We start from the raw sequence: 27,586 nt of genomic DNA on the forward strand, positions 1-27,586 counted from the left end.
CACCCCCAGTATTAGTCGGTATGCCTCTCCTCTACAATAAAGGTCCTCATATGTTAAATATTATTATTATTATTATCATTATTTATTGTTTTCCGTGTCCAGAAAATGAGATGAAAGAAAGATACGTTATTATTTAAAGTCAGTCATGTGCAAATGCCTGATTCCTGTGTCTATACCTTAATATGAACTGCATGAAATAATTTAGAGATCCTCCATTTTTAATTGGGGTTCGTGATTTGATTGGTTTTAGATTATGCTATCGATCTCTTGGGTTGTGGGTTCTCTTGTTATTTCATTTTTTGCTAGCTTTGACAGCTTTGTAAAAATTAATTAAGATTGTATACGTTTTTAAATCGCAACGGAAATATTAATATGAAATACAAAAATTAATAAAAACAATTTGAATGCCAACTTTCCACGCCACCATTTGCTTTATTACTAATCTTGCCTGTATATTTTTCTTGTTGCGCACGATAATATAAATGATAATTAAAGTAATGTTTTGATTTGCCATGCTTTGTATCAGCAGTAAATAAGCAATCCAACATTGAAACGAGCTACAATACATGGTGTACCTGAAAATAGAAACCCAAGCTTATATTCGTAAATTACTCAATAATCCTAAATTATTTTTTATCCTTAATGTATAAATCGCTGAAAAGCTCCTTTTCCTTTCTATCATATGACAACAAGAAATTATGATCATTACATCACATACGACTGATTTAAGTCTGAACTGACACTGACAGAAAACAAAATGAGTCTATGATAGTTGTTTTAGCCTAAATACCTAATTTTTAACATAGTTAATTAAACAATTATTTCTCCTGTGATTATTAATGTTATCGTATGTAAATTTGTCTGCGTGCATTTGCACCTATATATTTCTGTCTTACATTTGTATTTCTATACGAACATTCCTGTCATGTTTTCGTGTAAGTTATTATGTAAAGGGTTAAAAGACAATTACCCTTGAGCGTTCTATGAAGGTAAATTATATATTTATTTATTAGCTTTTCTGTGATGTGTACATTTAATAAAAGTAATCATGTCAGGATTATTGAGTAATTTAACGATAAACTTGGGTCTCCTGTTTTCATGGACACCATGAACAATGAAGTTTATGCTTTATCAAAATCGCTAAATAATACAACAAAAATAATCTACAATAAAGGACGTTTTTCTGAGTAAAATATGGTGATATAAATTTCGACTAAAATGCTTAAGATTATGAAGCACTTAAAACTATATACACAGTATAATCATGGAACAACAAGGTAACTTCAAGAACTTGACAAAGGTTTAAATCCAAAAATTAGTATATTTTGTATCTCCTACGGCTTTTACATTATTTCTTTTCACTTGTCTATTTTTCGTCAACCACCGCACATGTATATATGTTTTTCCCCACCAGATTTGCCAAAATCTGTCGGTCAATTATATCTGGTATCGCCGGAGCCACTGGCCCGTCTTTGTGGTCTAGTGATTAAGGCATTGTCATTCTCTGCCAGTGACACGGTTCGATTCCCGGCGGAGACAATTTGTTCAACCTTTGCAAAAAAAGAAGAAAACAAAAAAGAGGGCAGCAAAGTGGACATTGGATTTAAGCTACGCAACCATTATTATCTAATTTCCATTCGCAATATACAGATATATATCATGTCATGACTAAAAAATACTAAAATGAATTGAGAAAAACCCATCGTACCATCATTATCATCATTATACTTTTTTTTAACAATGAAAATACCTCTTCTCTGAGTAATACACCACAAAATTTAATTACAAAATAAAATATCATCTGATCATGAATGCATCGATAAGGTACATATAAATGTACATATAAAATTTCGTCACTGAAATATGATAAAGATGATAACAAATAAAAAACACCTGGTTGCCCGAATATGTGGTAACGGGCTATAAGTAATTTCTAAATGATCTGGGAAGGGGGATGGGGGTTCGATGTGGTCTAGTGATTAAGGCATTAGCGTTCTCAGCCAGTGACCCGGTTCGATTCCCGGCGGAGATAATTTGTTCAACCTTTGCAAACAAAAATCAAAACAGAGGACAGCAATGGGAACCTTGGATTACGCAACCATTATTATCTAATTTCCATTCGCAATATACATAAATTATATATATCATATCATGATTAGAAATGATTAAAATGAATTGATAAAAAACCATCGTACCAGCATCATCATCATTAAACATTTTTCAACAATGGAAGAGCTCTTCTCTGAGTAATACACCACAACGTATTATTTATAAAAAAAATCATCTGATCATGAATACATCGATAAGGTATATATAAATATACATATATAATTTCGTCATTGAAATATAATAAAGATGACAAGATATTACATTCACCTGGTTGCCCGAATATGTAGTGACGGAATATTGGTAATTGCAAAAAGCTCGGGGAAGGGGATAGGGGGGGGGGGGGTTATTGTGGTCTAGTGGTCAGCCGTTTACAATTTTCAAAAATCAAATAAGAATGAATACAGCGCTATAGTCAAAACCAAAATCGGTGGTGCCACTGGCATCTATGTCACTGCTCTATTTTTCTTTGCTGACATCCGTTAAATCGATTGGAAAATTGAGGGCGGCATCACTTGTTGGTGGAAGCAACATCACCTCTATTAGTGGCCTTTGTGACAGATGCATCAAGAGGGAGACTGGCCGTCACGATATCTGTGCTTGTTGCATCACGATCCGCGTCCTTCTTCTGTTCTTCGGTGGAACTTTGGAGATCTTTGTTCATAGGTGGTGTGACCCCTTCCTCAACCTGGCTAACATCAAAGGTCGGATTGAACATACATATAGGATCGGGTTTGTCGTCTTTGGTAGGCAACAAGCAATTACCCGAGGCTCCTGGATGCAAATTGCTAATCATGCCAGCTGACGATGATAGCGCCGTCGAGCTTACCCCACCGCTGGAAGTGCTTGCTTTTTTCTTTAGGAACCTGTCGAAACAAATTAGCCCCCATTTCTTACGGATGTGAGGCTTCCGGACGCAGTAGAGTAGAAAGATGAACAATCCTTGGAAGGAGTTAAGGACGACGAAGATTGGCTGAGCCACCTGTTAAGCGTAAATGTTTCAGAAATAATAATTATGTATATGGCATTCTCTCTCATGTTCTTCAGAGTACTAAGCATCTAAAGAGGTATTGCTGGTGTATGTAATTATTACAACTGAGTTCTCAAGATACTTTTTAGAAGAGCTGGATACCACACATGAGTTATTCTTATAGCTAGTTGGTTTTACCTGACTGAATAACGGGATCAAAAGAAGATATCCGGTGACCCAGGTCAGACCAAGCAGGAGCAAGATGCAGATCGCGTTCTGGACGCGTTCGATAGTCTCTCGACGTTCTGCCTTAGCTTCTCTTTTTACCCGACCAGCGATGTTGGCTGACCGGATCAATTGTCGAACCACCAGGATGAAGATGACAATGTTGATGAGGAGGATGATGGATATGGGAATCAGGAGACCACCGATTTGAGCCCAAAATTGTAGAAAGCATCTATTGATAGTAAATATGCTTTTGTAAAGTGACTGACTTAAGTCAATCAGTACTGACAATCTTAGCGATAGTTGTACAAAATGTCTATGGTCCTTGAACCATTTTATCTCAAAAATTGTTACTGTAAATGCTTTCCCATTATTTTTTTGGCAAGTCCAAGCTTTGTTGTCCCATAAGTTACTAACAACATGTGATATTTTAGTATGTGTGGTGACTGTATTCACGTGGTGGCCTTCCTAGAGCTTGGGTCACAACACATATCCACGAAAGTGATACCTAAATACCAATTCCAGATCATAATTGCATACTTGCTAACTCATGAGATACCAAAATACCAAATGCCTAAAAAGTAGATTAAAGTACAGAAACGTGATTTTGCTGAATCTGAAATTTGAAGATCATTATAATTATATACCCTATGCTATGCAATCCAATATTCCAGCTAAACTTTCAAGCGTTACCACTTACAGATCATCATGAGCATACGAGTCTCTAGCAATAGCTCCTGTAAGAACCACGATAAGTGCTGGAATTCCTGAAATGACATACGTGTATAACAAAATACAATGTTTATAGTCATTCATAATAGGCCTAAATTGGACATGGGCCTAGCCCATTCCTTTCCACGTTTCTCTGATAGGCCTACTCATGTTATCGTTGTGCTGTCCAGCTTAATTTTTTTTACCACGGTTATGGCGACACTTTATTTAAAATAAATAAATAGGATATCTCGAATCTTATACTCTCTGGGGTTAAGAGTCTTCTTTGTACACCTCACATGCCATGACGAGTGCTGTTTAATACTTATAATGAAGAAATTACACATAAATGGCAACAATCACGAATTCATGGGCATTGTTAGATGATGCCTGTTGGACTATAATCTTTCCATAATTATGATCCATTTAGTTAGCATGGCTAAATGAATATAATACAATGCCAGACCTTGGGAATTAAATTGTTCATTAGAAAACAGAAGAATCAACATTTCCTGTTATTATGAAAAGTAAAAGAATTACATTTGATCGCCCATTCATCATTTTTTTGATTGGTGGAAGTTGATTGCAGCAAAGCAGATTGTCGCACCTTGCCAAACTCATTGTTTTATGGATACTGTCAGTACCTACATGTATACGTTAAAACAAGTCTGTCGAAGGTTTCTGAACTAGAGACATTCTATTTGTGTGTAAAAACATACAGACACTTCATAATCACTATTCCCATAAAAAACTTTAAGGAAACAAATATCTTACCCCATGCAGCTAAGAAAGCCTTGATCATAAAATTCTGGATGTAGGTGTTAAAGATCTTCACAATAATGAGGTAAGTATTGTACCCTTCCACACCCATCCATGCAATTGAGGACAAAACGAAGAAGTGAACTAGAGCCGTCAGGAAGCCACAGGGTCCAGCTTGGACCTCACGATAATCTCTGATAGAATCCAGAGAGATCATGATGACAAATGTCGTGTAGAGACACATCAAGGTCAGGCACAGACAGATGAAGATCCGGTTAGCCTGTTTTGACCTCAAATCCCTATCAAGATTGTAACATTAAAATCATGTTAAGAAAGCGTCGAAGCAGTAGTGTACCATCATGCATGTACAGCCATACCATCATTTCATCAGCAACCCAGAAGAATAGAAAGGTCACACAACAAGAACAACAAAGTGCGATTAAGGGGAAAATGCTTGTAAAATGAAGAATGGCCACGTGTGTTGAATACAATTAATCTGGGTGTAACTATTCAGGACGTTGTCAAATGGGAAATATATGTACGCCAAAGATGTTCGAAATAAATATGCTTTCTATTCTATGCAAACTGCACACCATGAGGCAGAGGATCTGATCTACGAAGTTGATAGAATATCAATATATAATATTGCTATGATATAAACAAATTAATATTGTAACCTATTTATTACCCTCGTCACACCATCTCTAAATTCACCAAGCAACTAATCATATTATGGCAGTTTCTCTTCTTCTTCCTCTTCTTCTTCTCCTCCCCATCCCCTTCCCCTTTCTATCATGAACTGTACATTGTTGATAGTAGTTCTCAACATCATTGCTGATCCGAACAGAAGTGATGCCGAACAGAACTGTTTTATTTCACAAATCATTTGATTCAGAGATACTTTTATACGAAAGGGGGGGGGGGGTATTTGAATTTGCATGATTATTTAATGAATTCTAAAAATGCATCTCTTTCATAGTTTAAGTAAGTATTCTTCGTTCAAAAGCTACCAAATAAAATCGAAGATAAAACGACCAGAGAATAATTACAAATTCTGTCTCCTTTGTATTACATTAAGAATTGCATATTTTTTTAATGAGCTCACTTGTTCCACAGGTAGGTTGCCAATGTGACAAGAAGACTGAAGATAGAAATACAGCATCCAATGTAAGTCAGGATGTTGTAAGCCTCGATTAATGAATCCTCCTGTCTATGGATATCCTGTAACATGAACAAAATTTGAGCCCAAACTGAAACATCTTCGAATGCTCAAATGAAACTGATTCTTTGCCTCATAAAGTCTATGTGTGGTTCATTGAAAACTGAGAAATTGGGGGGTTATTATAATAGAAAGTGGTGAACCTCATATTACTGATGGAAAAAAAGAAAAGAATATCACTTTACTACCTTTCACGCAAGACACCACACCTTCAAACTTTGTTTGATCTCAAGAGTGAGAATGCCATTCAAACCCAATTGAAGACCAGCTCTACATTCGTTGTTTGGAAGTAAAATTTCAAATTTTCAGTTTTTTTTGTCGGTGGCAGCACCAATAAGGCATTTCCTTCCTTTCTAGCTGCCTCCTCATTCACATAAATACTCACTTTTGCTATGTTTTTGTCCAGATCACCTTATTTCAGGCGCGGATCCAGGGGGGGGGGCCGAGCGTGCCTTGGCCCCCCCCCCCGTAAAAAAAAAAAAAAAAAAAAAAGGAGAGAGAGAGAAGGAAAAGAAGGGAAAGAGGAGAGAAAGGGAAAAAAAGAAGAGGAAGAAGAAAAGAAAAGAGGGAAGAAGGAGATCGGGGGAAGGACTTGCCTCCCCCTTCCCCCCCCCAATAAAAAAATAAAAGAGAAGGAAGGAAAGGGAAAGAAAAAAGATAAAGAGGAGATAAAAGGGAAGGACAAAATAGGAAGAAGAAAAGAAAAGAAGGGGGATATCAGTTGCAATTTTCCCGCCAACAAGTTGTGGATCGAGGGGGGGGGGCAAAAGACCCTAGCCTCCCCCCGACCCCCCCCCCCCCCCCCCGTCCCCGCTAAAAAAAGAGAGAAGGAAGGAAAAGGAAAAGAGGAGAGCTGAAAGGGAACAAAAAGAGGAAGAAAAAAAGAAAAGGGAGAAAAGAAGCGGAGATCAGTTGCGGTTAATCCCGCCAACAATGTGTGGAGCGGGTTGGGGACCAAAATGACCGTGCCCCTCCCCCCCCCCAGCAAACCTAAAAGAGAGATAAGGAAGGGAAGGGAAAGTGAAAGAGGAGAGAAAGGGAAAGGAAAAAAAAGAGAATTAAGAAAGGTAAGGGATATCAGTTGCAATTTTCCCGCCAACAAGGTGTAGATCGGAGGGGAGGGGGGCACTGGCATACTGATAGGGGAGGAGGGGGGGGGGGGGGGGGGGTTGGAGAAATATAATTCAAACGTGGTTTATTTATAATTCCATAACGGTGGTTAACAAATAATGCTAAAATGAGATAATTTTCCTCACTTCATGCGTTTGTTGGAAAATGACAAATTCCTAAATTTACAGCCAGGCAAGAAAATGCTTCTTGAGATGCCTACATATCAGGGCCCGCGGAACGGCGGGGATCGGGATCCTCGAGCCCCTCCCCCACACTCTTTTTGAAAAAGTATATTAAAGAGAAATAGAAAGAAAGAGAGCGAGAAAGAAAAAATAGTTAACTGCCAGTGTCACATTATAATGGGGTATCAAAATATGCTCATCTGACCATGATTAAAATTAATGCCTAAAATCCTAAGGGCTCTGCCCCCTGGATTCCACCTACGGCCCTAAGGCGGGCCCTTAGATGCTCATATGACGGTCATTTAATGCCTAAAACCCCTGATTTCTGGGGGCTCTGCCCCCTGGACCCCAAGCCAATTAGTGACCTGCCATTGTAACAATTAGGTATCAAAATAATGCTCATCTGACCGTAATTAAATGCCTAAACTCCTGAACTTCCGGAGCTCTGCCCCCTGGACCCCGTCTAGGGCGCTAAGGCGGACCCCTGAATGCTAATCTGACCGTAAATTAGAACCTTAAACCCCTGAGCTTCCGGGGCGGACAAGGTATCAACATATGTTCATCTTACAGCAGGCGGGTAGCCAGGGGGGCGGTGGGGTGGTCCCCCAATAAACGCCGGCCAAAAAAGAGAGGAGTGTAAAGGAAGAGGACGTAGGAAGAAAAGGGAATAGACAAAGAACATATTTGAAATTCAGACAAGGATTAAGAGTCGAGAACGGTACAACGAATTGTCTTCTTTCTCTAATGAATTAATGAAACGTCAAAGCTTCCGTGCTACGCGCGGGGGAGGGCAGGGGGAACTTAATTCAGACGAGGATAATTTTCGGGAACGGTACAACGAATCGTCTTCTTTCTATAATAATTTAATGAAACGTCGAAGCTTCCGAGCTTCGCGCGGAAGGGGGGGAATCGATTTAGACAAGGATTAAGAGGAGTCGAGAACGGTACGACGAATCTTCCTCTTTCTCTAATGATTTAATGAAAAGTAAAAGCTTCCGCGCTTCGCGCGGGTGGGGGAAACTAAATTATTTTCGAGAGCGGAACAACGAATCGTCTTCATTCTCTAAAAATTTAATGAAACGTCGAAGCGGGGGGAAAACTGAATTTAGAAAAGGATTAAGAGTCGAGAACGGTACAACGAATCGACTTCTTTCTTTAATGATTTAATGAAACGTAAAAGCTTCCGCGCTTCGCGTGGGAGGGGGGAAACTGAATTTAGACAAGGATTAAAAGTCATAACGGTGCAACGAATCGTCTTCTTTCTCTAATGATTTAATGAAACGTACAAGCTTCCGCGCTTCGCGCGGGAGGGAAGAGGGGAAAACCGAATTCAGATGAGGATTAAGAGTCGAGAACGGTACAACGAATCGTCTTCTTTCTCTAATGATTTAATGAAACGTAAAAGCTTCCGAGCTTTGCGCGGGAGAGGGGGATGAATTAAGACGAGGATTAAGAGTAAAAAACTGTACAACGAATCGTCTTCTTTCTCTAATGATTTAATGAAACGTAAAAGCTTCCGAGCTTTGCGCGGGAGAGGGGGATGAATTAAGACGAGGATTAAGAGTAAAAAACTGTACAACGAATCGTCTTCTTTTTCTAATGATTTAATGAAACGTAAAAGCTTCCGCGCTTCGCGCGGGAGGGGAAAAACTATTTTCAGACGAGTAGGCACGTACGGAAGGGGGGAGGGGGTTAAGGGGTTGACCCCCCCCCCCCTTCGGTTTTTTATGTGTGTATTTTGGAGCAACCCCCCCCCCCCTTTTCTGTGATTTTTTTTTTTTTTTTTTTTTTTAATTTAAAAAAAAAATGAAAAAAATATGCCAATGACTGACCTAAAAAAGGTGACCTCATCCCCCCCCCCACGGAACAAAATGTCAAATTTTCAAATTTCGAGACCAAAAAAAAAATAGTGTCCTCTTCCCCCCCCCCCCCCCGCTTATATAGGGGCTGGCTTTAATAGTCGTTACGATTTTTTTTCGGACCAAAAAAAAAAAGTGGGCCCCCCCCCCCCCCCCCTAAGAAATCCTGGATCCGCGCCTGCCTTATTTTGTACTATTATCTTATGTAATGTTTGTTTATTTTGACTATATATCTTGTGATTTTGTATGTTATTGTATCTAAATGTTTTTTTATGATGAATGGAATAAACTTGATTATCTATCTAATTGCAAAAGGGGATGAGGTCGAATAATGACCGCTCTTCCACAACTACCTGTTACAAATGTAGTATTTTTTTTTACCTGTCTCGAAAGAAACTAGCTAGTAGCCGTATCCATTCGCATTACAGCAGGCGTAAGATATATTATATAGTACGTAGACCATACTACTATTTAATCCGTAGGACCAACTATACCCCTGGGTCATCTAGAGGATTATCACGCTATAGCTCTAGTAACCTACTGCGTTTAGTTAGTCGGGTTATAGTTGTCCGGGGATTGGTTAAATGGTGATAATGTATATAATAATTGCCTAATTGCTTTGCACTGACCATTATAACAGCGAAGTTGGTAAGATGATCACACGCACAGTGCACACTCTCCTCATCATAGCGCTCATCAGATGTTGTGAATCCAGAAACAAGAACACATCCATCTTGGGACCAATCTCCCTGCTCCTCATCCCAGAATGAACACATAGGATTCACGTATCCAGACTACAGAACAACAACAACAAAAACAGCAAGAAATGCATAGAACCATAATAAAATTTGTTAAATAAGGCATGAAAGAAGAATGAATGATAATTTTGATTGCTTTATTTTAAAAGCCCATTTATCATGAGGGGAATCAAACACAGGAGTTAAAAAAGAAAGAAAATAGATTGAAATACATATAGGGTTACATTTTCCCCTATACAATTATGTATGTCTACAAATTCAATTATCTATAAATACTGCTAAAGGCAGATTACAAATACGAATAATACATGCAAAATAAGACATTTATTGTTATAGATCTTACCATTATTGTAGTGAAGGTAAAGTTGATGAATTCGGTCAAGGCTGCTACTTTCCCTTGGCCAATACTGAGAGAAATCACGGGCGAGTTAGCCGATCGATTGAAGCCTTCATTGTCTGCACTGAATGTGCGCAATGATTTAGAAATGAACAGGGCTGGAGTTGAAAATACATTGAAGATGACGCGGACGTATTCACCACTGCCATTCGACGGCGATCATGAGAGTGGGGCCGTGGACGAAATGACGGATGAACTGACTGAAGGTGGACTGTTGACCTGAGCGATGATTTCTGGTCTGGTAGCAATGACGTCATTGCGGTCATCTCGGGTCGGAGCATTGATGGTAATATTGGCCTTGGTCAGGTCTGAAAGACTGGATCCAGCTAGCGAAAGCACAAGACCACGCATTACGTCGTCAGTAGGTACACTCTGGACCTGTTATGTAATTAGAACTTCAATTATTATTAGTAGTAGTATTATTGTTGTTATTATCGTTATCATCATCATCATTATTTGTATCATTACTATCAATCATTACTATCAATATCATCATTATTATAAAAAAAATTATTTTTTAAATTAACAATAATATCAATATTACTATTTTGTTATTGTTATTATTATTAATATATTCATTATTATCTGAAAATAGGGAACTGGGAGAGGGAACCTTTGCTCATGCAGAGCCTTCGCCGTGAATTCTCTCTTGACAAATTCGTAAAAGCAGATTAGTTGAGGTGTAAAACAATAATCTAAAATAGTTTCCATTTGGATTGGAATATAATTAATTGTTCCCTTTTATTACATTTTTCTGTAGTTTGTATAAAATGCAGATGCTTTTATGTGATTTCTCCTTCGAACTAGTCCACCTTGAGTATTTGATTTCAAGTTGCTTTGGCGCCTTACAAATCGAATATTATTATTATTATCATTATCATCATTATTATCATCATTAATATTATTTGTATTATTGTCATCACTTTTATCAATAATCGAATTATTATTCTTATTAATATAATTATAAATTATTTATATTACATTTTACTAGTATAATCATAATTAATATCCCCTCGCCGACGAAGTCGGAGGGGATATAGAAACGCTACCGTCCGTCCTTCCTTCCGTGCGTCCGTCCGTTCGTTCGTAACAAATTTGGTTTCTGATCGATAACTACAGTAATGTTTGACCGATTTTAATGAAGTTTGATATGAAGGTACAGGGTATCAAAATACAGGCTATGTTCGATTTCGGAGTATGTAGGTCAAAAGGTAATAGCTCATTAAATTTGCGAAAAAATACACATCTGGTTTCCGTTCGATAACTTTAATAATGTTTGACGAATGTGAATCGAATTTGATATGAAGGTACATGGTATCAAAACACAGCCTAAGTTCAATTTCGGAGTATGTAGGTCAAAGGTCATAGCTCATTAAATATGCGAATCTGGTTTCTGTTCGATAATTTTAGTAATGTTTGACGGATTTTAATGAAATTTGATATGAAGGTTTATGGTATCAAAACACAGCCTAAGTTTGATTTCGGAGTATGTAGGTCGAAGGTCATAGCTCATTAAATATGCGAATCTGGTTTCCGTTCGATCACTTGAGTAATTTGACGGATTTTAATGAAATTTGATATGAAGGTTCATGGTATCAAAACACAGCGTACGTTCGATTTCGGAGTATGTAGGTCAGAGGTGAAAGGTCATAACTCATTAAATATGCAAAAAAGCCTAATTATATATGTAAAAATGTGGTTTATAACTTCCTTGTCTGGTAATATAATAGTATAGTCTAATGGAGGTAACTTGTTCTGACGTACATCGGCCATTTGTACCCTGCGAGGGGATGCTACGCTTTGCGTTGACTTGTTGTTATTGTTATCATTATTGTTATCATAATTATTATTATCTTTATTGATGATGATTGAAAACGAGGTGATTAGCACCATGCACATACGTTCAAGTAAGGCGTCCCCTAGATTCAAAATGTGATGTATCCCGCACATATAAATGCACAAATAATGACGTTGTTTGGTAGATCTAAATTCAAGTATAAAGACAAATGGTGGAAGTGTCGTGCCTTGTTGGACACCAGATTGAATGAGACCATAATGGATGAGTGGCAGTATCAGTTTTTGTTAAATTCTTTTATTTTTAATATCCATGCAAACAGTTATATAACTTGGACATAAAATTTCAGTATACTCGTTGAAATCAAATTATTTTTTCACAGCCTATGATATAAATGTAAAATCACCTGTACGGCTACATATGGCTGCTGAATGTTGAGCATCTCACCATCGGCAACCTCAACACGACTTATTTGCTCCTCAAAAGCCTGGACAAATTTACTTATTGCCCCACCTTCTTCCTCTGCGGCTTCAAGTTCCTCTGTTTTTACCTGAGCTATATTGCTCATAATACTCGTTATAGACTTTGTTACCTGTCAATTCAAACACAAAAGATGAAGATGATTTAAACTATAGTAGGATAAAGTTGCCAAATCTCGGAAATCAAACTGAATGATGATAGGGTATTAAATAACATTGACAGCCTTAGCACACCTGTTATTTTAAAGCTGTTACACAACTTCTGGAAGAAGCAACTGCCAAGGGGTTAACAAGATATGAAAGGACAGTGACAGAACTAAATCTGCCATAGAACCAATAAAATATTATAACATTTTCAAAAAAGAGCCTAATACGGGGTAAAGCTCTAGTAAATTCTTCATTCACATTTAGTTTAGCTTCAAGGCGTCCAATATTGTTAAAACCAGTTATGGGATTTACCTCTTTCACATCTACGACAATTTTATACATGTATCGGAGAGAAGACTCCAATTTGTTCCCCATTAGATAATTATCGGAACAAAATAAAATTCATCAACAATCGCAACTTCTTGTTCAATAGGAATAGTCTGGCCTCGGGCAGAATACCTCTTCACTAGTAAGATTTTGCTGCACAATTTTTGATGTTATATCAGCCACAAATGTGATGTCATCTGATGTGATGTCTTCAAAGTTGGAAGTAACAGATGATACTTGCTGGCTCACTTCACCTGCGTTTTCTTTACCTACGATTACCTAAAATTTGAGGAGAATATATCATTACAGCATGTACATGCATGTACAATGAACCGGTTGATGGTAGATATTATAATCGCCTACGGCTGCAACTGATTTTAATCAGAGCAACATCTTATAAATGCAATAATTCGGTAAAATTCTACTATTTCAAACTATTTTATTGTCCTAAATGCCGTATCAAGAGTTCATGAATGAAGATAAGTAGGCCTGTTGCAAGTGCTTCTATTTTAGTATTGTCAATGAATATGACTGAGAATATTTTGCCGCCTTGACTAAAAATCGTCCAATGCATTTGTGAATGGAATGACATTAATACATTCAGTAGAATTGATTGACCATGGGCTATTCATTACCTGTTGGGCATGATTTTATAGTTTTCAAATGTAAAGTAAGGATACAATTTATTTTAAAAAGGTGAGTAAAAAAGGGACATGAATGTTTATTGTGTAAAAGTGTTCAGAATGCTTGATAAAAATAACGTACCAAATCGGGTGAAATCTACAAAATGTAAGTCATTTTATACTTACATTTTACTTTTAAAAAGAAATTAAAAAAAATGCAGGTTGTAATGATCAGTGGTATTTCTTATATACTAAACACGATTGCTTTACATATGAAGCTTATTAAAAAGCCTCTTTTCAGTGATCGAAATTTGAAAAGAAAATTCCAAAAACCTGTGCAATTTCGGTGAGAATATCTGTGACATTTCTAAATGGTCCGCAATTATCCACAGGTTGCCACTGGCTTTGGGTAATGCCATCGCCGATACACAGAGCCCGTCCAATGGGTTCATTGGCTGTTCGGTATTAAACACAAACATAAACTTTTATATTTATCAAAAGAACTCTGGCAAACAATCATTACCATATACGAAGTCTATTCAATTTTCTCAAGTAATTCATCACTCTGGAACTATTCAACGCATTCAATAACACGCGCGGATCTAGAATATTAATTTTACGTCCGAGGCTGGGGGCTTCGAGTTTCTGCATTCATTTTCTACGTGTGCCTCTCTTAAATTCAGGGGCTTGAATACCTATGGGGAGGGGCTTTTAGCCTCCAAGCCCCCATCTTGATTCGCTAGTGTTCAATAATGAAGTAAAAACAACTACATCGGTTGGACATCATGATATCGAGGCTATTTTGGAAATAATATTCCGCGTAAATGAGTCGTTTTCCATTCGACTCTCATCACAGTCTAAACAGAATTTGCGTTATAGCGTCGATGTCGTCCATAATCTAGAGCTACTTTTGCAAGCCTTAAAGGGACTCGGTAACATTGCCTCAGATTCTGAAACAAAATCCTGGATTTAGCTCATGCTGCAATCATAATTATACACCTTGAGGTCAGTCAGGAATCCCATGACTTTTACAAGCCGATCACCTGTCTGATTATCAAGATATTTATGATTGGAAATCAAAATCAAATTTTGCGTTTTCCTAACACTACAGTCTTTTGGGGAAAATGAGTATGGTAAAACCGGTCACTCAAAGATTTTTACTTTTTTGAGCCACTTCATGATCACTGTGAAGCGCAATTTTGTTACGGCTTCAATATTACACCATATCACAGACAATGCTAACACGTAGGGTCATGCATCACAGATTTAACATTGTTAAACGATGCCTTTAAAGTAGATATTCATTGATTTTAAAAACTAACTTTATTTTCATTATTGCAAAGTTGAAACTTTGATTCGACAAGGTTATCAAAATTCAATGCTTGGAAACATTCGAAGTACTGATTATCATAAATTACAAAACGCTTAAATACAGCCCCGGCATAGCACCTGAAGAGCTCTCCGAACGCTGCTGAGATGTGTGAGATCACAGTATGGACATGACTTGCACAAGCAGACGATGCCCCATGACATCTCACACATTTTCAGTGCCTGTGTTTTCATCTTCTCTCGAGTTCTTTCTCTTACTTCACAACCGTCAGGCTAAATGTATAATCTATTGCCTCACTCTAAACCCCGTGCATGGTTTTATTTTGATGACAAATGCAACGATACAAAAATAAAGGAATCTGTCGCTTGTAAACACAATAAGACGCCATTGTATATTCAGCTGCACGCGCCGGGGTATGTTCGGCGTTTCAAGAGGGAACAAATGCCGTCCTTAATATCATTCCGGGGTTTTTTCAATTTGAAAGTCTGGTTTCTTTGATTGTTAATTAACCCCTATCCTGTGTATTTACAAACAAAATATTTTAGTTATCAGAATCGGGTCATATCCCCTTTTGAATGGTTTGACATGCCATTACATTTATATACACTAAACTCATTATAATTTGAGAAATAATAGCTTTGCAATTATGTTCATTCTCTATGGGATGTCGTCTGCTTGGGCAGTGTTGGTCCATATAGTGACGTCATTAAAACAACGTTATTTTTCCGGCGAATCTCTCGTATATCCCAGCTGCTATGGAGGTGGTTGTATTTGTATTTTTATAAATCACCCGATATGTAGTTGACCTAAAACTTGTCCGATGGCACTCTGTTAGCTTACCAGTTTCTAGTGATACATTAGTTGACATATTTGTGATCTTCTTTGAATTTCACCTTTAAGGCCTGTTCAGATATGACGCGGAAAAACCGCGGCGGTTTTTTTTTAAAGATGACGTATGTGTAATGTGTAAGTGTAATACGCTTCACATTTTATATTTCTTTTTACACAGAGGTAAGTACATACGCCCAAGACATTTGCTGCGCGCAGATGCCATTCTTGAACACGTTACAAAACAAACCTGTGAGATTTTTTTGCGGCGGTTTACCGCGCCATATCTGTACAAACCTTTAGGGAAATTATCATATTAGTCGTGCTATTCAACATAATGCCCCGTCTACTTCCTCGAAATCAAAATGAATGACCATCAAAACCAACCTTGAGCAGTGTTGAATGGACACATTCCTGTTGAATTTGACCATGTTCCGTTTTCACCCACGTGAAATTTGACTCTTTCAAATCGAGGAGAAATCCATGAGATATTCTGGCAAATAGCTTTACAAAAAGAAAGAATATAAAAGCATCTAAAAGAAAAAAGGCTTGAACGAAAGTCAATTCAATGATTGTTAATCTACAATAAAATGATAGCTGAGAATTGTGCAGATATTATTTTTCGCTAAAAGGTGCCCAATAATAAGGATTCTTAAACGTGCAGCGAGAAGGCGATTTTTTTTAAAACTCGCCAAGGCGCCATTGATTAAGACGGAAGGCGAGAAGGCGAATTATCAAAACATGTCAAGGCGCCATGTTAAAGTTGCAAAAGCGAGAGGGCGTGTCTTAACAACTCGAAAAAAGACTTGTTTAAGCCGAGAAGGAGAGGCTTGTCGTGTAACAAGAATGATAATGAAGGAGTATTTTATCAAACGAATGGTCACAAGGCATTATGCACAGACACACACACACACACACGCGCGCGTACACACACATATATATAATATAGATACATATACATACATATATATATATATGAAAAGCTCGGTTCCAAAAGGTACTACATCCATTTGTTATCAAAATTGATTTTATTTTTGTTTAGCATTAATGCACACATTTCCAGTAGCCTCATACACTGACATTTCCACAAAGCTGAATTTCCCCCAAAAAGTAAAAAATGGCATTTAAAAATCAGTTCGGTTCCAAAAGCTACTATATCCATTCAAGTCATGCATTGTATTAAAAACTTGCATACAGTATGCAATATTTTCGGTTCCAAAGAGTACTTCATCCAATTTCGGTTCCAAAAGGTATTACATGCACAAAAAACAACAACATGAATTCATAAAAAATCTTTGTGCAGACTTAGATATTTTTTTTAAGAGTGGTTGTATGTTTGTATCATACATATAATCAGCCAAAGTATCATTCCAAATTGACATTGCTAAGTATATAATCGCGTTTTTCTCAGAACTTGGATTTATGGATGTAGTACCTTTTGGAACCGAGCTCTTCATATATATAAGTGTTATGTACATACGTGTGCGTGCGTGTGTGTTTATGTGTGTAACACTTCTTGCGTTTCTAACCTAACGTACCAGTGCCACACGTCCAGTTCAGTTGCGTGTCCAGCATAGCCCTACCCCTTCCCCTTTGAAGGCCCATGTAAAATAAATGCTTGCAATGAGTAATAACACAACGGCGGGACAATATACGTTATGACCACTGGATTTTCGCGTCACTTACCCGCCATCAATCTATGGATACCTCACGTCTTTATACGCAATGCTGAATATATAAAATGACTTTCAGAACTACATGTATATGAATGAAATTGGTACCGGTATCCTGAACTGAAATGGTGTTGGAATCGAGAAAGCCGTTCGATTCATTGGCTAGACTCTCAAGAGATAGACCGATAAGATCTTGTGTTTTTAGTGCCGTCATATTGGTCCGCTCGATGTAGATATTCATGTCAGCTTTGACGCTTCCTAGTTTTAGGGCTCTGCATACTACTGTGCTCTCCAACCCAGTACAGATTTGGAGGCCTTGCTCCACCTTTACACAGGTACAAAACAACAAACAGAAAGATAAAACGTTTAATAGATATTTCGCCTTCTAAGACTGTTACTCTTTTGTAAGTTCTTAAAGTATACGTCATAACGGAACAACCTCCGTATGCAATATTTTGTCGATACTATATTCATTAGTTTATACTTGTGGTAGAACTGCATTTGTAATAAACTTGAAGAACTGAGTGAAAGTATCTGTACCATCAATATGAACTGGTATTGTGTAAGATCTGGGAAGGCCGGTCGAATGTTGGGGCTGCTTTTGCTGGGATATAAGTGTATTATGAAGATTTTCAATTAGTAAAGAGAAGGTTGGGTCTTTGGTAAAGGTGAGAAGTAATTTGTGAGCTTACCCATTCTGTTGCCTCAGTTTGGACATGTTGCAAGAATGTCATAGAAAAAACTGTCCCCTGAAAATACTGGTTCTAATGGTTTAAATTCATCAAATTCGAAATACAAGGCGAAAGCCAGATGTGTCTGGCAGACTGGCACACCTCTAACCAAATAACATGAATGTCGTTAAAGAGCATCACTGACTGAAGTTTTGTTGCACCTACGAACAATGTATTCAAAGTTACTAGTCGTGCATGAGTCTTTTGGATAAAAACTTACAGCTTAACCGAAAATTATCTGAAGTATGGTCACAATATAGAATAAACAGTTGCAAATTTATTTGTCACAAGAGAGCTCGCAAAATGAGCTGACCCTCGAAAGCGCCATAATGTGAAGGTCCCGAAGTGCATCTCTACTCAAGTTTGTTCAAAAGAGCATTAATGGTTGCCGAGTTTTTTTGTCACAAGAGAGTCATATTTTGCAGGTAAACTTTGACATTTGTCATAGGCGACGGGGGAAGAACGCCTACCGGATCCCTTAGTGGCTTAGTCTAGTCTCTACCTTCGGATAGTGAGGAAAAAGCTGAAAATTTTCATGCTACATGTACGTGCAATCAGCCTTTAGCCCTTTACCAATTGCTGCTAGGAAACTTGTTTCACAATCTACTCACATCCTAGAATTAAACAGTATTTTAAACCCAAAACAATATGAGGCCTTGCCTTGCATAATGTCACAAGAACGAGATCGGCATTTTAAATATGCACTACTAATTTTGTTTAGGATATGCTTACATAGGTGCTGATGTTGAACGCCGTTTCTCTATACAGTTTAGAAGTTTGGTCATAAAGCTCATCGCGGAATGGAATGGCGAATCTAGCATTCAAAACTTTTATATTGGTCAGATCTGAAAATACAAACATAAATAACAAGAATCAATGGCAGATTGAGGGGAGGGCACAGGGGGCGCCCCCTAGCCTGAATAAGAGGGGTGAAATGAGGAAGAAAATGACCGATGACTGAGGGGGGCGGGGATGGGGGAGAGCTTCGTCAGAGCATGTTCAAGGTAAAATGGAACATCAAAAACCTGATGATTATTTGCAAAGTTTAGAGACCATGGCCAATTTACACAGGCCTATACTACTTTGGTTTAATACTGAGGATATTTCAGTCGTTAATAAAATAAGCCTGCGAGCTGCATGCTGCCCGCATGAAACTTTTGCAATCACAAGGGTATTTCACGCATTTCGAGGGCAGATATAAAAGCTGGCTAGAGTGCACAGGTCGCCTTGATTAAAGGCTAGACACAACCCTACATGTTGTTATTTTTTTTTCTGTTTTTGGCCTCTTGCAAAGTTTTTACCTTTGACATATACAGATGCTGGCATCGTGTCTAAAGTTTCTCCATTTCTCCCTGAGCCTCGGCAGAAGTAATACCCGATGTCACTGGGCGCGACAGACAAGATTATCAAAGGATTCTGATTTTCACTGTTGGGCAAAAGGACATCATCTCTGTACCAGTGGTATCGCTTGGCATTGTTGAAACTACATGTCAGCTCCACATTAGCATTGATGTTGACTATCTGGCTTGACGGATGGATAGAAACCTCCAAAGGAACTGTATTCCAGGTAGGAATTAGAACATACGACGGCGAGTGAGGTAATTCATTATCAATGTAGTAGTAGTAGTAGTAATAATAATAATAATAATAATAATAATGATAATAATAATAATAATAATAATAATAGAAATAATAATAATAATGATAATAATAATAATAATGATAATAATAATAATAATAATAATAACAATAAAAACTATAGTAATAATAACAACAAAAATAATGATAATAATAGTAATTAAAATAACAAGAAGAAGGAATAGAAAAGGAAAAAAAACAAATAATTATGATAACCATAATAGTAATAACAATAAGAATAATAATGATTATATAGATAGACGGATAGTCAACCTGTTCGAAACGTCGAGCCACTCATCCTCTCCAAGCGCTATAGTTCTCCTTAGAACTATAAGCTAAGAAAGATAACAAAAAGTCCTTTTCAGGACTACACATCCCCAGGAAAGATTACTGAGTCAGAGTCCTTTTCAGGAATCCTCAACCCGCTCTCTCTCTCTCTCACACATGGCGCACCCGCAAGCCTACTGTATAGATATAAATAATACTAATACCCTATTACTACTACTACTACTCCTCCTCCTCCTCTTACTACTACTACTACTACTACTACTTCTACTACTACTACCACTCATTATACTACTACTCCTACTAATAATAAAAATAATGATAATTACAGCTACATTTATATATACGTAAATACTCAGGGGATGCTTAAGGCACCAACAAAATACTATTTTTAGCCCTACACTTGCTACAAGGCCCTGAAAGCATTCAACGAATGAATTCCTAACATGTAACTATTTTCTAAACCTGGATAGATAGTGACAAATGTGCATTAATGAATATCAACGACAAATGAATAAAAGCCTCCCCCCTAAAAAGGGAAATGGTTTTGACATTTTCTTTCATATCCAAAGATGATGACAAGATATTTGATTTACTTATCCAGAAATGAAAAAATGTGTTTAATCATTTCTAAGGGTGAAACATTGAGTCAAATCAATTTCAAAATGTTAGTTCCTATTCACCCGTCTTACAAAACGCTGTGAATCACGGATTTGCAAAACGTAATACCTTTAAGATTAAATTGAATTGAATTCATTTATTCGCCACCATCGAAACCATTGAAACAAAAGATATAGAAATGTAAAATGACAATATAACATAAATACAAACATGACATGACTTAAACAAATTTATAAAAACAAAATAGTTATAAGTAAATTTTGTGTCAAGAGTAAAACAATAAATGACCATTTTCAATGAGTTTGTGATCGATGGTAAAATAGAGTCAGAAATAGCACATGTGCTAGTCGAACCTGACTCTCGTTATCTTAAGCCTAAAATAAAGCAAAAGAAGAATACATGATGGGTTTTCAAATCCTATAGATAAGAACAGTGTATAATATTACAATCCAAACAACCAGCCTGGTTGCTATATACAGCTATATAATTAGAGTAATTTTGTAATCTTTTTACGAAAGGAGGTTCTTGATCTTTCCATTCTTAGATTAGTTGGAAGCATATTCCAAAAAATTACTTCCAACAAACGAAACAGAAAAACTTTCCTTGGTCTGTTTTGAATGAAGGAAGACGTAATTTTCGACCCGTTTTTTTGTCTTGTGGAATATTCATGTTGTATCATACTGCAATAATGTTTTAAGATACATATAAGTAAATCTAAAGATATGACTTACGAGTTGGTTCATCACAATGGATCCCCTCATAATAATCGTGGCATTCACACTCGTACTGTCCCTGCCCGATATGACTGCAGACACCATTGACACACGGGTTTCGTTGGGTGCAAGGATCAGCAGCCTTACCTGTCAAAAGTTAGTTTTAGTAAAATTGTGGTAGCATAAAAAGTACAAATGAATGTGTGCAGTTTTAATTCTCAGCTTTTTGGGCAACATTGTCTAGACATATTGTTATGATTGATTTACTTTCAAGAGATGAAGGGGGTAATCTCAAAGGGAAAAATGCAAAGATTCAACCACTGACGACAACTTAGAAGCTTCTAATGTTAGTCGCTGCGAGAAAGACCGAGATAATTATATTTGCCCAAGGTTCATTTTTGCTAAAGGTTCTAATAATTAACCATTAGTTTCCTTTGCACCGAAATACTATTTGACATATACAAAGAATCCGATAGCACTTAAAGATAAAGACCAGTTATGGTCATGCGATTGCATTGTGAAAGAAACGTTGTGGAATAGATCAGAAAAGGTTGATCATCTAGTATATAATTATTGGTGTGTACAGCAAGGTGCTGGAATCATCAAAATGATAAGAAATTTGGCCCAGTCTTCGTAAAGTTACAAGCACTGTACATAGAAAGATGTATATGAGACTACGCCCACGTGCGCGACACGTGCGTTTATCTCTCACACACCAATAGATAAACTAATTTACCACATATATCAATTAGTAGGCGGTTTCCCGGCAAAATTGTTATCAATATGTATTAGTTAAAACATACTCTTTCACATGATTGGTAATAAGAGCTTCCATTTCATTCTTTTTTAAATTGGGGCGTTTCCAATACTGGTCTTTACCTTTAACGTATGTAACAATATATTTCCATACCTGTACATATCATGCACCAAACTTTAGTTGTAAAGACATTTCAACTCAATAACAAAACCTTTACCTTTCAATGAGGGAAAGTCATAGCTGAGAAGATAAAAATTATATTTAGTGAAAAGTATATTACAGGGGAACGATTGTAATTCATTAATTTGAAAATACTAAAATATAGCAGTTGACAAATATATCTCAATTATGCGAAACCTTCACACCAGATAGACACCAACTTAATTATGCAATTTGCGTTAATTTGCGATGGCCATGTCATGCTGAGAAACTGTAGATTATTCTTGCTTTATACGTTTCTCATACACTTTGGTGGTTAATCTTGCAGATTAATGGGCAAGAAAATAATAAATCTCCACTAAAGTTATTCCTTGGGGTGAGGATTCCTTTAAAGGCAATGTCTCATTTACAGGCCAAACAAAATGAAACGGTTAAATTTCAACGGCATTTGAAATATAATAGTAATTTAGAACTTCCCTCGAAACGAAAGGGCTTGAAATGGTCTTTTAGTGGGAAAATAACGAGCATTATAGTTGTCAAATCGACTTTAGTGATTGCAATCATTTTAGTAATAGTCTGATTTTCAGACCCCTTGTACCAAATAGTCGTACGTTTTGTGCTGCGCAAAGATTCAATCAGTTTAATTTTGGCCATTACAAAGAGTGGGTTATTTATGTAGACAAATGCTCATGTACCTTTACAACTCATTTTGTGTATGTTATTACCAAAGAAAGAAAAAAAGTCAATCAGTCACTTAATAGTGTCTGGCAGTAAAGTCTAGAAAGTAAACGGGTTCCTTGCATAATCTGAATAATAGAACACTGCTAATGCTAGGTTCCCACTGTTGTGCGATCCGTTACGAACCCCAAGATTGGCCATTCGTAACTGATCGTGAAACTTCTCTGAAATGTCAGGTTTGGATACGAGGTGATGCGAGTCGGTACGTTCTAGTACGATTTGGTGCGCTTGGATGCGATATGGTCACGATTGGTAAATTTCAGGTGACACGATCTGGTCTCCCATTCAGATATGATCATATACGTTGCGATAGGATTGTCCCGATTGAGTCCACGATTGGGTCTCGTTGTGACACGATCATCACGATCTTGAAATTCTACAGAGTAAACACTTACAACCCACAACCATTGATGATGGAAGGATATGGAAACGTTTGCTTGGATTTGTGTCTTAAAAGAAGTTGGCCACAAACTGACTCCCACGCAGTGTTGAGTGATTAGAGGTCACGGGCCACTTGGCTTCATTGGGTAGGTAGTTTCCATTATGTGAATGGGTAAATTAACTATGACACAATGAGGGGAGAGGCACAGTACATGAACGATAGGAACACGGATTGTTTTTGTTGTGCAAAACATAGTATTTTATTGACTTACTTATTGAATGAAACTATAAAACCCAAAGTGCAATTTGCGTTCTGGCAATTGGAGTACAAAGAATAATATCAGGTGAATGAAATGCTTCAACACCGGCACCTGGAAAGGAAGCATCCATAAATTTGAATACATTTAGTTGATAAACGACTCCGAGTATTAGTGGAGCAGAAAGCAGTGGATTCTTAAAAAACAACACGAACTCATTTAGCAGAATGTCGATACGTAAATGAAATTTGGCGCGGTTGGAAAATGCATCTTTCTACTCTGCGACTTTAATGGTAATTCCAGTAATTTAAAACCGTAAAATGGCTCTTATTCTAAAATTACTCATTAAATAAAACCCAAAACTTCAGTGGTATGAGACAACATATATTTTATTTTACTAATAATTAAAAAAGATGTATAAACATTGAGAAAGAGTAGCATTTTACGATAAAAGACGCCGATTAAACGATGTTGACGTCATTAGAACCTGTCTTTTCCTCGTGCATCCCGGACTTCAGATGCTGAAGGTTATTTGGTCAAGTGTTTTTGTTTCCTTTATTCCGACAACAATATACAATCAATCAAAACAAGTTCAACACCAGAAGAAAGCTAACTATTAAAATATTCATTAGCCGCTCACCCCAAAGCCGCCTGACCACAATGGATAGAGTGAGAGCTTGCGAGAGCGGCCGAAGTGTGATTGAAACTCGCTATTTTGCTCTTCTCCAATGCAAAAAGAGACGACATTGTGCTGGTTTTCTATGTTTTTTCTCCCAACTATATTATTACAATTCAATTACATTTTAGGTGAATGTAAATCGTCACAAAGCAATAAATGGCTTCATATACCACTCCAGACACTTAGGTGTTGACAGATTTTTAAAATCCTGTCTTATGTCTTGTTTTCATGGGAAAACGGTTGGGAAAATTCAAAAATGGTTGGTAGAATAGAGGGTGTCGCACAGTGACGCCTTCAAAGAAAACCACAAATGTGTTTGTGGTTTGAGAATTTTTCCAGGATTTTTTGCATGTTAGAGGGTTAATACAGTAGAAGGAATATAATAAGTAACATTTTCATACACAAATTACCCAGTTGTTTTATCAACCTTCAACACTGTTACCGAGTCACTTTAATTGTATGGCACTATTTGTTACACGCTATAAAATTGTAACAGCTGTATGTATATATCTGTCTATTATGTTATCGAAAAAAAATAAAGTTGGTATCTATCATCTTCTGATTGTATGGGCACAACTTTCTATTTCAAGTCTGCAAATTAATGGTACACATGTTTACATTACCATTCCATGGTAGGGAGAGAGTGAGAGAGAAATAAAAGGAAGGAGAGAGAGAGAGAGAGAGATAGAGAGAGAGAGAGAGAGAGGGGGGAAGGAAGATTAACAAGAAGTAGAAGAGAGTGTGAGGTTGAATATGCTGATGGAGTGAAGGAAAAGGAGTTATTATGATTTAGGACTATAAAGAGAGTGATGGTGAATGAGAAACAAATTAGATGGTTGAGAGAGAAAGAGGAGAGAGAAATATTAAAAAAGAGAGCAAAAGAGAGAAAGTGTGTATATATATATATATATATATGGGCGCGAGAACTCGTAACAGATCGTGTACGTCCGTGAAAAAGCGTGACTTATCGTGTCTACTCGCATTTACTCGCATTTACTCGTATCAACATGTATCTGCTCGTGAGTCATTCGTGTCAGGTCGTGAGCAATGGTACCCGACAGAGCGTCACAGATCGTGGCAGATCGCAACACATCTCAACAGAGCGTGGTGTTTGTCTTGTCCAAGGTTGATCCCAATCACCACGATGAGTAATCGCAATTAGATGCGATATGATGCGCTTTGTTACGATCCAATGCGATCCCCAGTATAGTACGATAATACTCTGTAAAGAGGTCTGTACTCAAAAGGAAGAAGAAGAAGGGATCTGATGCGATGATAACGATTGACATTTAATCGTGTTGATCGTATAATTTTTGTTAATCGTCCAAAACTTTCCTATTATCTGATGCGATGATAACGATTGACAATTAATCGTGTTGATCGTATAATTTGTGTTAATCGTCCAAAACTTTCCTACGATCAACACGATTGCCACGACTGACCTCAAGATCTGATAATATCTGATAGGATCACCACGATTTCTTCACGTTTAAGACCACGATTTCAATCGTGACGTCAATCGTGATAGTGGGAACATGGCATAACCTTTCACATTTCACAGATAGGACATATGTGACATATGTGACATATTCATAATTCCTGCAAAGTTCTACATACTTTGATGTTGGCTGCAAATGGGACATAGTACCTCTAAAGTATGTTACAATATATTTCCATACCTTTACTACACAAAGCTCCATTAAATCCTGCAGCACATGTACATGCATTGTTCTCACAGGTACCTCCGTTCCGACATGGGTTGCTACCAGAACAGTCAACTACAGAGAGAAGAGAAGATATCGTAAAATTAATGACTAATATTTAAGTTCACCGTTCACGTTGAAATACATGAATGGCAAGTATAACATATTGAATTAATATCAGGCAATATAGAGACAAATTGAAAATTATGTTAAGATGGGGGGGGGGGGGGGGCAACGGTTGTGAGTTAGAGTGAATGTACAACCTCAAGAATATTTTTTTTTTATCCAATTCCTTACACTCATAATATACCGGATCAATGAAAAAACTTTTAAACATACAAAATAATCATATTAGCACCTGTTACTGTGACAACAAAAAGACAAATCTCAGTGTTTCCTGAGGTATCTATAGATGAGCAGTTCACAGTGGTGTCCCCTATCACGAATATATCATCAGATGAATGGGAGCAAATCACATCCAGTTGAAAATCAACATTGTCAGTTGCAGTTGAATTTAGCACAACAGTAGATGATGAATTGAGTCCATCATCCGTAGTAGAAGATATATTTGGACAGTTCAGGATAGGTGCTTCATCATCTGCAAGATAACAAATATTCAGAGAAATTACATCAACAAATATTTTACGAGAATGGTAACATGTTTGTCAACTTCAAGGAGATGATATCATGAAAAGGAACAGATATTGAGTCGAGATATAAATTGTAAGATACACTTCATTTTATGACCAGGATTTTCTTCACATGATTCAAATTGTTAGATCAAGCAAAATCTCATCGAAATTAGAATTTGTAAAACACATCAAATTCATAAGGATTCATCTTTTAAAAGAAATTACATATCCCATAACCCTCAACCCGATCGTGAAATAAATTTTATAAATAAAGAATAATTATAATATCACCTGTTACTGTGACAACGAGAAGACAAGTATCAGTGTTTCCTGCAGCATCTGTAGATGAACAGTTCACAGTGGTGTCCCCTATCAGGAATATATCGTCGGATGAATGGGAGCAAATCACATCTAGATGAATATCCACATTATCAGTTGCAGTTGAATTAAGCACAGCAGTAGATGATGAATTGAGTCCCTCATCCGTAGTAGAAGATATATTTGGGCAGTTCAGGATAGGTGCTTCATCATCTGCAAGATAACGAAAATTCAGAGTAACTACATCAATTCTTATTTTACGAGAATGGTATCATGTATGTCAACTTTGAGTTGATTAAATAATGTAAATGAATGGATATTGAGTCGAATTAAATAAAAAAGATACATTTCATTTCGTGATCAGGATTTTCTTTACATGATTCAAAATGGCAAATCAAGCAAAAAGTCCTCAAAATTACAGATTGAAGAACACATAAACATTCATAATGATTTATGTTTCAAAAATAAATTCATAT

At 37.0% G+C, this 27,586-nt stretch overlaps 2 protein-coding genes across 2 annotated transcripts in view; both read right to left on the minus strand.

The window, feature by feature from the left end:
* Positions 1 to 412: 412 nt before the first annotated feature.
* LOC584798 (adhesion G-protein coupled receptor G2) lies at positions 413 to 10,444 on the minus strand. The gene is made up of 7 exons (XM_030996558.1): positions 10,243 to 10,444; positions 9,771 to 9,935; positions 5,877 to 5,992; positions 4,787 to 5,070; positions 4,002 to 4,068; positions 3,275 to 3,533; positions 413 to 3,088 (listed from the first exon to the last, which is right to left on the minus strand). The coding sequence occupies exons 1-7, from the start codon at positions 10,243 to 10,245 to the stop codon at positions 2,618 to 2,620; spliced, it is 1,365 nt and encodes a 454-aa protein (XP_030852418.1). The 5' UTR covers positions 10,246 to 10,444; the 3' UTR covers positions 413 to 2,617.
* LOC105438671 overlaps positions 10,355 to 27,586 on the minus strand; it is a 35,910-nt gene continuing 18,678 nt past the window's right edge. Inside the window, exons 9-20 of the mRNA XM_030996557.1 lie at positions 27,084 to 27,323; positions 26,519 to 26,758; positions 26,137 to 26,235; positions 21,505 to 21,633; positions 19,531 to 19,785; positions 18,962 to 19,074; positions 17,607 to 17,823; positions 16,213 to 16,329; positions 14,001 to 14,122; positions 13,177 to 13,323; positions 12,498 to 12,683; positions 10,355 to 10,674 (exon numbers count right to left, since the gene is read on the minus strand). Coding sequence (XP_030852417.1) covers positions 10,456 to 10,674; positions 12,498 to 12,683; positions 13,177 to 13,323; positions 14,001 to 14,122; positions 16,213 to 16,329; positions 17,607 to 17,823; positions 18,962 to 19,074; positions 19,531 to 19,785; positions 21,505 to 21,633; positions 26,137 to 26,235; positions 26,519 to 26,758; positions 27,084 to 27,323 — 2,084 coding nt within the window. The 3' untranslated portion in view covers positions 10,355 to 10,455. The remainder of the gene's footprint in view (positions 10,675 to 12,497; positions 12,684 to 13,176; positions 13,324 to 14,000; positions 14,123 to 16,212; positions 16,330 to 17,606; positions 17,824 to 18,961; positions 19,075 to 19,530; positions 19,786 to 21,504; positions 21,634 to 26,136; positions 26,236 to 26,518; positions 26,759 to 27,083; positions 27,324 to 27,586) is intronic.

This window comes from Strongylocentrotus purpuratus, unplaced genomic scaffold (assembly GCF_000002235.5).
Source record: "Strongylocentrotus purpuratus isolate Spur 01 unplaced genomic scaffold, Spur_5.0 spur5_scaffold_3, whole genome shotgun sequence".
In the NCBI taxonomy this organism is placed as follows: Eukaryota; Metazoa; Echinodermata; class Echinoidea; order Camarodonta; family Strongylocentrotidae; genus Strongylocentrotus; species Strongylocentrotus purpuratus.